This window comes from Phragmites australis, chromosome 24 (genome assembly GCF_958298935.1).
Source record: "Phragmites australis chromosome 24, lpPhrAust1.1, whole genome shotgun sequence".
NCBI classification, from domain to species: domain Eukaryota; kingdom Viridiplantae; phylum Streptophyta; class Magnoliopsida; order Poales; family Poaceae; genus Phragmites; species Phragmites australis.
Window position 1 is genome coordinate 3,027,480 of NC_084944.1, and position 11,462 is coordinate 3,038,941.

General features: G+C 44.9%; 1 protein-coding gene across 2 annotated transcripts; it reads right to left on the reverse strand.

Moving 5' to 3' along the window:
* Positions 1-4,514: 4,514 nt before the first annotated feature.
* On the reverse strand, positions 4,515-7,048 carry LOC133907976 (U-box domain-containing protein 4-like). Of its 2 annotated transcripts, none has more exons than XM_062350118.1 (2): positions 6,699-7,048; positions 4,515-6,503 (listed from the first exon to the last, which is right to left on the reverse strand). In XM_062350118.1, exon 2 carries the CDS (start codon positions 6,469-6,471, stop codon positions 4,798-4,800), a length of 1,674 nt encoding a protein of 557 aa, XP_062206102.1. In that variant the 5' UTR covers positions 6,472-6,503; positions 6,699-7,048; the 3' UTR covers positions 4,515-4,797. The 2 variants fall into 2 exon arrangements, with proteins under 2 accessions (XP_062206102.1, XP_062206101.1); XM_062350117.1 differs by having other exon boundaries at positions 6,579-7,048.
* Between the last annotated feature and the right edge of the window lie 4,414 nt (positions 7,049-11,462).

Genomic DNA, 11,462 nt, shown 5'->3' on the forward strand with positions numbered 1-11,462 from the left:
AGGTAGTGACTCCGGTCTGGACTCTTGGTAGCTTTCACAATGAAGCTGGTCGGTAGCCTTTCAGCTAAAAAAGGGCAGCAACTCTGAACGTGGGAGGATTTTAAGTACATTACTAAACGGTTTAAGGCGAGCAGAAAAGACTGGAAGATATTTCAGACGTTCTAAGAGCGCGAAAAGCCAGACCAGTTGGTGGCATCAACTAGCTTCAGCTCCTATATCAAATGGAGAGTCTGGAGGCTGGAGACAAACCCCGCTGGCTTCAACTCGGAGCACATAACACTGTAGTGCATGCCGGTCATAGCATATGAAGATGATCTCCAGTTCTCCACAAACCATACTACCTTCTGACTCTGCATCTCAACAGACTATCTTTTTTGGATAAAAGAAGATTTATTAACTCTTATCATCATATTAAGGAATCTCAACAGACTATCTGCCCACGAACTTCACCAATGATTCCAATAATTTGCCACCTATAGAGGTTCATCCTCATCCATGATCCATGTGCGATGAAAGCCACTGGAGTACGCCAACCCAGAGTAAGCCAGACCAGGATCCACCAACAGGCAGTGAAGTGGGACCTTCGATAGCTCTAGCAATTTGCAACTAAAGTTTGTTAATGGCCCTCCACTAGGAGTAAAGGCTCCACCGCTCCACTATATAAATAGCAGGAAGCACTATCACTGGGAAAGAGCAAAGAACACTCTGAAGATTTGCAGAGCCATCAGTGAGGGGGGAGGCCGGAGATGCTCGTGGTGGACTGGGGCATATGGCTCATCCCGCTGACTCTCGTCTTCATCCCGTGCCGGCGGATGGTGCTCCTCCTGTCGAGGCTGGAGGAGCTTCGCCGGAGCATGACGCGGCCGAGGCTCACCTCGTTGGACATGTGGAGCCGCATGGCCAACCTTAACTCCATGACTTTCATGATGTAACGGTATAATGGCTGCTTCTTATCCGTCTCCTCGTTTGGTGTTCTAGCTTTGGCTTCTGAGTACAATAAGCTCCAGTGGTAGAGATGTAGAAGACTTAGGCTGTGTTTGTTTCTGCTTCTGAAACTGTTTCTGCTACTGGCAGAAGCCAGAAGCCAGAACAAACGAGGTTCTGGAGAAGTGGTTTCTGGAGAAGCCAGAAGCCTGTTTCTGAGGAAAATGAACTAAAGCTGAGAAGCTCGCTGAGATATGCTTCTCTGAGAAGCTATGTGCTGAGAAGCCAAAAATTTATTGCAGAAGCCAACAACCTATTTCCAAAAGCAGCTTTTCAGAAAAGCCAAAAGCACTGTTTTTCAGAGAAGCTCAAAAGCAGAAGCTCAAACAAACACGGCCTTAGTTTAGGACTTGCCGTACTATGTATATATCAGAGGAAGTGCAGATGAAACTTCACAGTGCATCCGACAGAATTTCCTTGACTTCTATATGTATATATTGCTCCAATACGTGAATTTCCTGGACTTGCTTTCATATGTATAAATTGCTTCGGTATGTGTAGAATTTCCTGCATAATCTTGCTTTAAATTTCACCAGAAGAATGGTGACAGAGTTAGATGTTCCAGGGAAAGGGATAAAAGATAAAAGAAGGTTCCGATTTCAAAAGGCATCATATTCTCTATTAATATAGCTGAACCCGGTTGCTGTAAAACAGATCATTGTACTGAAATTATTAGTTCTATCTCTTTTTCAAGCCAACCAACACCATTCAGTATGACTTACTTTGAAGGACCGTCTGCCTCCCTATCCCCCTCGAAAGAAAAAGATGCAGTGTTGCCATAGTTTAGGGCCATAGTTTAGGTCCCAACTAAAGCACATCTTGGCTGTTTGGTTGAAGTCATGGAGAGAATTTGCAGGGATGCGCCCTAACAACAAATCAAGCGAAGTTAAATGCATATCATGCTATAAGTTTGTAATGATATTATTTGCTACTATATTTCAAAAAAAAAACAAATTGCTCCTTTGCAAGTATCCCTAAAAGGTGTGTAAGAAATAGAAGTTTTCTTTCAGAAAAGCAGAAGAAACATAAGCCAACAGATTCCATTATCAGTATTTATTCTTTATGAACTACTTTGGAGGAAAGTCTGCCTTATCCCCGCAAAAGATAAGATAGTGGTGTCATCATTTAGGTCACAACTAGAGCACACAAACCACAAAGCAATGCCTAGACTAGATTATCTATCATTCTCCAAGATAGATTGCAAGAGGCTAAGGATGGACCAGAAACAATAAACTACAATAGTCTTTATGCCACTGCCGTCGATCTTACGATAGGGGGCAACACTTACAGAGGTGTGCTCTAACAACAGATCAAACTAGTTTAATGGTCATGGCACTGACGAAAGTTGATACCGACCATAAGCAACTTGCTTCACCTGCATCCAAGCTGTTGCTATCAATATAGTGGAGTCCAGTAACATGGAGCAAAACAGATGCTGCGCTACCACTAGTCTATTAAAATTTGATATCGAAAATTCAACTCAATGATTCAAGCTGAGGCACTTGTTTATCCAAAGGGACTGTTTAAGCATCTTTCAAGTGAAAAAAAAGAGAGAAAAACTCAAATCGCATTACTTGATTTTTTTAAGCAAAATCTCTCAAATTATGTGGCAACTGGCACCAATGTTTTTTCCCCTTTGTGCTCTTTGTGGATCCGACAAAAACAGACGAATCTCATAGCAAATCTAGGGACATAAATATATTATATAGTAATTGGCCAATAAAAAAAGCATATCCTTCGCTCTCAAGATCTAGATATTACCACGTTAATCAGAGAAAAAATAAAACAAAGTGTCTCTTTATAAATTACCCACCAATATTATTTAAAAAAATAAACCCAAAGTGTCTATATACATGCGTGAGCAGCTGCTGCGGGGCCGAGCGGCGCAGAACCTCCTCGCGGCGAGGAGGAGCACGTCTAGGAGCCACGTGTCCTGGAGCGCGAGAGTGGCGCCGCATCGCCATGGACACCTTCGCACGGCTCAACGGGTGGCAGGTGTCCCCGTCGTACTTGGCGCGTGCTGACTCGTCGGAGACAGAGAAGAAGAAGACAGCTATACCTGTGACAGTCGGGAGGAAGAAGAAGAGGGGTAAAATTGTCTAGAGTGTCATGTTGCGAAGAAATTGGAGTGGCAGGTTGTCAAAATATGAAAGGCACACAAACTAGTGTCCAAATCCTAAAATTTCCCAGCAAACCAAGCAACAAAAAAAAGCAAATCCAGACAGTAAGAGTGTATTACCCTAACAATCCAACTAGAATCCATCGTCAGACTGTCGGAGACGAACCGCCGAACCAATTGATCCTAGACAAAACTTAACAATCCAACGACAATATTTAGAAATGGGGTAAGGCATTGGGCGTGATCGGAGGAGGAGAGGAGAGAAGAGAAGAGAATTGAAGAAACTTTGAGGTGGCGAGCGCGCGGGCGCTTTGGGAAGAAGCGCTTTTGGGATTGCAAGGCTCATTGCACTCCGCGACAGTAATTTGAGGTGGCTCGGCGCGCGGGCCTAGACGACATGACCACATGGGTGATATGGGCCTGCCTGGATTATGCGAAAGCGCCGGTGGTGGTTCTCTGTGAAATGGGCTCAAACAGCATGTGGGCGAGTTTGTTGTTCGTGCTTTGCATCGTCTAATATTCGAATTTTTTATTTTTATATTTTTAAATAATAAATGTAAATATATACGTTTGTTTTGAAAAATTACAGATAATAGACTCAGGTCACCCTTCAACGGATGACAGGTTTAAAAAATAAAAAATATTGTTCTCCAATACTCTCAAAATTGAAAACACTTAGTCATAAAAAATTCTGAAAAAATCTATGGTGTAGAGAATGCTACTGTCCAGCTTTTAAAAAAAATTAGATAAAAAGATAACTTTACAAAGAGAAAAATACAGAAAAACAAGGATCACATCCTGTCCGGTCCGACATGGCATTATCATCCGTGTGATGCAGAATCCATCGACACGAAAATAAACAGCGACAAGGATTGTCCGAGACTGACCTCCGACCCACCAGATCGCTCTCACTCCAACTCAATCATCTGCATCTGAAGACGTGATGCAGAATCACCTCCACCACGTTGTCTGCAACTGCGATGCATCCACAGCTCGAGAGAAAGAGCAACATCACCTACACACTCTTGCGTAATCTTGTTTAGAAAACGATCACGTAATGAGTTGGGCCGGCCGACAAGAGCATTGCCAGTGCGCGAGTGCGGGCACCAATCTGCGGTTCGTCCCCATCGTGCTCCAATAGCTTAGTCACTCGTCCGACAGCACTCTACCAGACACTGCTGTTTACAGTGATGACAAAATCAGCGTCATCCTCGTATCCAAAAGACGCAGATTTTGTTCTTGAACAATCTATAATTGGCAAGGGGAAAAAAAATGTGAACATCTGAACCCGAATTCAGAGGCAATATCTTATTTCTGAAGAATTAGGCGACCGCAGAACGAAAGAACAGCAAAACTCCACAGATAATAAGCAATCGCAACCAAACAGTGCAAATGATGTTGTCTAAAGAACTTTTATTAGCGCTCTCAAAAAAAGAAAAGAACTTTTATTAGCATTAGGACGGGACTGCAGGAATTTATCCTAAGTTAGGAACTAATGAACTGCCTGACATACACTGATACGCATTAGCCACTGAAATCACAACGCGATATGTTCAATTCAGATGAACACAAGTACTCTCTGCACTGCACTGCCGCACTTCACTTCGTAGAGGCTATGAAACAGGACGGGGATTTTATACAGGTTACGGCAAAAACGACGCTTTCACTGCTAGCTGATTCAGTAGCCGATCCTACTACTTCCTGGTAAAGAGGCTGCGCAGCTTGCCGCGCTCCAGCTTCTCGAGCAGCTTCTTGGCGCCCGCGACGTCCTTCTCCGAGAGCTTCTTCAGGTACCCGATGGTGCCGTGCGAGATCATCAGCTTCTTGCAGCGCTTGCTGGCCGACAGCGCCAGGAGGCAGGCGATGGCGTACTTCTTGGCCGTGTTCTGCGGGCTCGGGTCCAGCAGTTGTACAAGGTTGGGCACGCTCTTCTCGTCCTTCTTGATGTCCCTAGCGTTCGGAGGGTAGCCCATCAGGCTCGCCACCGCCTGCGCGGCGACTTCGCGCGCCGCGTTCGACTTGGCCTCCAGCAGGCGCACCAGCAGCGGGATGCAGCCGTGCTCGCCCACCAGGCGCTTCATGTCGGTGGAGCTGGAGATCTTGCAGATGGCCGCCGCGGCCGCTTGCTGCGCGCCGACGGAGCCGTCCCGGAGCACGTGGACGAGGCGCGGGAGCACGCACAGCGACACGAGGCTGTCTGGCGAGACGGCGGTAACGAGGTTGCGGAGCGCGGCCACGGGGGATTCCTGCGGCAGCGGGCCGTCGAGGTAGGCGAGCAGGCTGCGCAGGCCGCCCTCGGACACGACGGCACGCCGCAGGTTGTCGTTGCTTGACGTGAGGTTCTGCAGGCACTCCGCGGCGTACTCCTTGGAGCCGAGCACGACGGCGGAATCGAGCAGGTTGATCATGACGCGCACGACGCCTTCCTCGGCCAGCGCCTGTCGGACCTCCGGCACTGCAGAGAGGTTCTTGAGCGCTCCAGCCGCGGCGGACTGCGAGATGGAGTCCCCGGTCAGGCAGATGTCGATGAGCGGGCGGACGCCGCTGTGTCCGATGATCGCACGGGCAATGTCGGGTGACATGGACAGCCGCTGCAGCGTGATGACGGCCTTCTCCCTGCTGACAAGGCTGCCTGACTCAGCAAGCCGGATAAGCGGCGGCAGCGCGCCTTCTGACATTAGCAAGCTCTCGCAGCTCCCAGACTCGGCGAGCAAGCAGAGTACAGTGGCCGCCTTCTCCCTGACCTTGGGAGCTGTCGCCGTGAGCAGCTGCACCAGTGCGGCCACATTGCCACGGCCGAGCGCCGACAACACGCTATTCTGGTCCTCGCGCAGAGCATCGAGAAGCCCATCCACCGCCCGGTGCTTCGCCTCCGCGTGTCCGATCTGCAGCCTGGCAAGCAGCTCCCGCACGTCCATCTGCGTGGCAGCAGCCGCCGCGGCCTCCGCCGGGGCCGCCGGAACCGTCGCGTCGGACAGCACACCAGTCTTGACAAGGAGCGCACAATCCCGGAGGTTAAGGTCCAGCTTCCCGGCGAGCGCGTCGAGGTCGCTCTGCATCTGAAGCTTCCCCGCCCTCGGCGGCTCAAGGCAGCGCGCGCCGAGCTCGGCGGCCTCAGCGAGCGTGGCGGCCACCGACTGCAGCAGCTCACGGCAGAGCGAGTTCTTGGAGAAGCAGGGGTGGCTGGACAGGTCCGACATGCACGGCGGCACCCTCTCCAGCCTCGCCGTGATGGCCTTCCACCGCCCGCCGAAGCCGGTTGCCGCGCGCGCCGCGGCCAGGGCGGCCGGCACCAGCCCCCGCGCCCGCTCAAGCAGCTCCTCCGCCGTCGCGTCCCCGGCGACGGCTGGACAGCTCTGCAAGCTCATTCTTTGGCAGCTACAACACCGCAGCTCGCAACCTGCAGTACTCAGATTAGTGCTCGGTGCTCACTCCTCAGTACAGAAGCGGACAAATCTTGGAAAAGAAAACATACTAGATTGAAGAAGGTAGAACGAGACAGAGGACGGAATCGTCGGCTATTTTAAGCCAAACAAAATCCATCTTGGAGACTTGGAAAGCTACAGCGAACCATTAGCCCCAGCGAGCTACTCACCCCCGATCTTTTCTTGCTTTGGCTGGACGAGATGTCGATTTGAGACTTGAGAGGCGTAAATGCGGTGACGAGTGACGACTGACGACAGCCCAAAATTATGAGCTGGTACGGAGGCCCTATCAAAATTCCAAGTCTTTTCAAGTTTTGACTCGAGGAATGATGGCCCGGGTAGCTGATGCGTGAATGAGAACACGAGCTTTCAATGGCAGCAATCGTCCACGCCTGCAATTTGCCAAATTCCTCCTGACGCCAAGCTCCACTGGCCACCTCGATTTTGTAGTCTAACGGTTGCTTTTCCCAGTTCAAAATTTGAATTCAGTTTCTGCTCGTTGGTGTCTCTCAGTAATATGTTACGCTTGAACGGCACAATTGTTGTAACCGAAAGAAAATCGAAAGGAAAAAAATCCCATTTGTTTTGCAGTAGAAACGTGTGATTTGCAGTAGAAAAAAAAATCTATCGATAATATAGAAGGGGATGGTGGGTGGCACCTCAGAGAAACGTGTGATTTACAGGCGAAAGCTGAGCGTTTATCTTAAGACTGACCGTTCAACTTAAGACTGATCATTCAAAAAGCACCAAGATTATTTTTTTTGCCGGAAATGGCAGGAATTCTGCCTCAATTATAATTAGAAAGAGAGAATTGATAGAGTTCTGGAAAATACGGCTCCCAAATGTTCCACTATATATAAATTAGTGCCCCGTTGAGTTCCTTTTGCGAAGATTTGGGTGCTCATTATTTTCACAATACTTTCTTGGATTCTAATCCAACGATCTCGCACTTTCTTCACACAAAAGGAATCATGCCAAGATAATTGTGCGTGGGGGAGCGTATCGAGTGCTTCTTCAAAAGATGGACGCGACATAAAGTTTACATGAGCCATGACCTACCGCGCATGCATTCAAAGCGAGATAAAAAAAGATTAGCTATAAGCCCAAACAAACGGGTTTATTGGAAAGTGATTTCTGATAAGTCAGAATTTTATTTTTAAGAAATGAATTAGAAGTTGAAAAGTTAGTTGAGAGAAGCTTTTCTGAGAAGTAGTGTGCTGAAAAGCTAAAAAATTATTGTAAAATTCAATAATTAAAATTCAAAAACAGCTTTGCAGAAAAAACAAAAGCAGAAGCTCAAACAAACAGGACTTAAGAACTGAGCTTAGTGCGGTCTAGCATGGATAGCTGTGCGGGTCTACATGTCATTGTCGGTGGCACCACACGTGGCTTGCGTTACACGACGCCTTTCCGTGGCAAGTGGCAACCACTTTTGGCAGGAATTAGGGATATACATGGAGCATTGTTATGAATAGATATTTTTTTTATAACTATATGATTAATTATTAAGAGTAGTGTTTATTGGGGAGGGGTTTTTTCTAATAGAAATTTCTTTTTATTATGTCATTTTATCATGTATAAATATGTAAACACCTCGTATATCAATACACGAGTTTTATTCTCTACTCTCTATACCTTTTGTCTCTACTTTCATTTATATTGCAATGCGTTATCAACCACTTTACTCTCCAAATCGCTAATCAGCCACACCACCTAAGAGCACAGCAAGGAAGTATGGAGGAGGGACAAACAATGCCTAACATCACAACTACGCTAATCGGCCTCGACACAGATCGACATACCACACGAAGACGGCGCCCAGAACACAACGAGAAGCCAATTTCCACTTGACAACATGTCACAACACCGAATACCAGAGGCACGAAGGCCTTTGCACATCACATATGAGCACCACGACGACTTCTCAACCTGCAGGTACACAGTCACGCCATCAACTTGGCCACCGTCGTTTTCTCTTTTCTGCAGCAACAATGGTTGGCGTGGATCCGGTCTGTTGGCGCCCGTTTGCACTTCAGCGACTTCCACACCACTCGCATCCGGCGAATATGGTGGCGGTTGGTCGCACCGCCCTCTGGCGGTAGCCTCTTCCTGAGGCGACCAGCTGCCTCGCACTCTGGTGTGCCCCTCCCAGGATGGTGTTCCTTTGGGGCGCGAGATGAGTAGCCCAACGACATTCGGCTAGCCCGAACAAGGGCACATGGGGCCATTGCACACCAGCCACAAGACGGTGGTGTGGCCCGGTCGGTGCTTGCCTCCTGGCGAAAAACCACACATAAATCCGGCGACACAGGCGTCCAGCTCATTCGACGGTGCTTCTTCAGCCAGTGCCAGCAGCGCCTCCTCTGGTGGTGGCTCCTCCCATCCAACATTGCTTGCCGCATCAAAACAGCGACGACGCAGCTCCCAAGGCCACCTACCCTCTTCGGCAATCGACGGCTGACACAACCCATAAACGGCGCTAATCAGCACAACTTAGTGGCGGCCTGGTTTGCACGACGCATCCACCCTCTCCAAAGGCCTTGGGCTGTACCAGCCTGGCGATCTGCCCAATGCGGTATGCCCGAGCTGGCTCTGACAAGCTGGCGGCGCTCCAAGTTTTTATTATATGGTTTCTCATATAAGATTTTTAATAAGACAATATCTAAACAAGATTATATGTCATATCTCTAATTTTTTCTTTCGAGATTTTTAAAGGAGGTATCAAAAACATATCTATTATTCTCTAAACTCGCTTATGAGTTTTTCCCTTTAAAGGCTCTCATATGAGTTTACATAGAGATACTAATCAATATATGCTGTATCGTTTTCTATTTATTTTCCTATTTAATTTTAAAGGAGTTTAATAGCATATTACTATTATTCCTACTATTTTTTCAAGAGATTTTTTGAAAGTTTTAATATAACCCATAAATCATAATTATTATTTTCTAAGCTCGCCAATAAGCTTTTCCTTCTTAGGTTTCTCATATAAGCTTACAAAGAGGCAATAATTAATATATGCCATATCATTTTCTTTTGATATTTTTTCATTGAGTTTTAAAGAAGTTTTAATGGCACATCAATATATTACTTTCTCCTCATATTTTTCTATAGCGTTTTAGAGGAAATTTCAACAAAGAGTTTATAGTTGGAATAATTGATTAAGAGGGAGTATTATAATAGATACTTTTTGATGTAACTATATGATCAATTACCGAGAGTAGTGTCTATTGGGAAAGGGTATCTTCCCAATAGATATATTCTTTTATTATATTTTTTGTCATAAATAAATATAAAAATACCCCATATATTGATATAAGAGTTTTATTCTCTACTCGTTATGCTTTCTTTTACTTTCTATTTGCAATAAGCATCATGAATCAACCGAACGGTAACCGAATTTGAATTTAAAATTTTTGAAAAAATAAAAAATTAAAAAACATTAAAAAAAATCTTTAGAAAAACTAGACACAATTCTAAGAACTTCTGTGATTTTTTTTTAAAAAAATAATGTCATTTCCATCATATTCTATAGGGAGGCAGTTTGAAAAAAATGAAAAAAAAATGAAGCTTGGGGCTCAGTTATTAACTCATATTAAGAAAAATATTAACATACAAACATATATTTTTTTTGTGTAGAGCGTATATTAAGAGGATCTTTAAAATTGATTTCACTTTATTTAGAGTTTTATTAATTTCTCTATAATTTTTACAAAGTTCACAAGCATAAAGTAAATATGTTAAGAAACAACACTGTAATTAACTTTTTTATGTCTACTATTATTTTTCCTACGTAAATCATAGTATAAATAAACTAATAAAAGTGGTTTCACTAATTTTTAAGGTGTGATGGGTCAGTTATAAATTAATCCAGTCGCAACATATTTACACAATCTTGCATTTTACAATAACTAATTTATGAGTTCATGTATTTTTAAAAGACATAGGATCATATAAGAAGATTAACAAAATTAGTTTCATGATTTTTGTATTAGCAAAGAGTAAACTATATATTTAACTTGGTTTAACAAATACATTTTTTCACAAACAATTTTGAACTTTTTTATGAGGATAAATACTTTTATCATGTATATCATGTTACAAGAAAACCAACAAAATTTGTTTTATTTTATTTAAAGCTTAGATTAATTAGTTATTTATTTTACAAGATTGAGATAATTTTTGGATTTTTTTGTTGAACTACACTTTAAATTGAGAAAATCGCTCGATAAATCGAGAAAACCGAGCGGTTACTGACAATACGGAAAATTCAAGAAAACCGTTCGACAAATCGCAAAAACCACTCGGTAATCGACCGGTTACCGATTGGCTAAAATCGTGATTTTTTTTCAAATTTCTAATTTTCTAAAATAAATTTTATCTAAATTTTTAAAAATATTCGACCGGTTAACGTGCTAATCGTGAATTTTCGGTTATCGCTGTAGCTCGATAACTGTCGGTAAGCTGAACCATGCCTCCCGCGCTCGCGGCTCGCACGGTACATGGGCAGTTCGGTCGTTTGGCAGACGTGACGTGCCGTGCCCTGTGACGCCGTCGTTGGCATCGTCGGTGCCGATGGAGACGAGGACTAGATTTCATTTGCATCTCCTAGCTTTTGTGGATCACAAAAAGGCCCTAAGAAAGGACCTTTTCTAATTTCCCCCGAAGAAAAACAAAGCGATCTCGGTACTCAACTCTCTCTCTCTTTCGCCCAACCAAAGAACGAAGCGCCCTTCTGTAGAAAATTCGCGAGATCTCCGGCGAAGATCATGCTTGGCCCGGAAGCCTACCAAAGTACGCCCGTTCTGCAAGGTGGACAAAGCAAGGCCGGACACAGATGCCTTATTTAGCGTAGCTGAAATTTATGAGTTTTTTATTGAAAAACTATTTTTCTTAAAAACTACTTATATCTTTTTGAGAAAAACTAAGAAAAG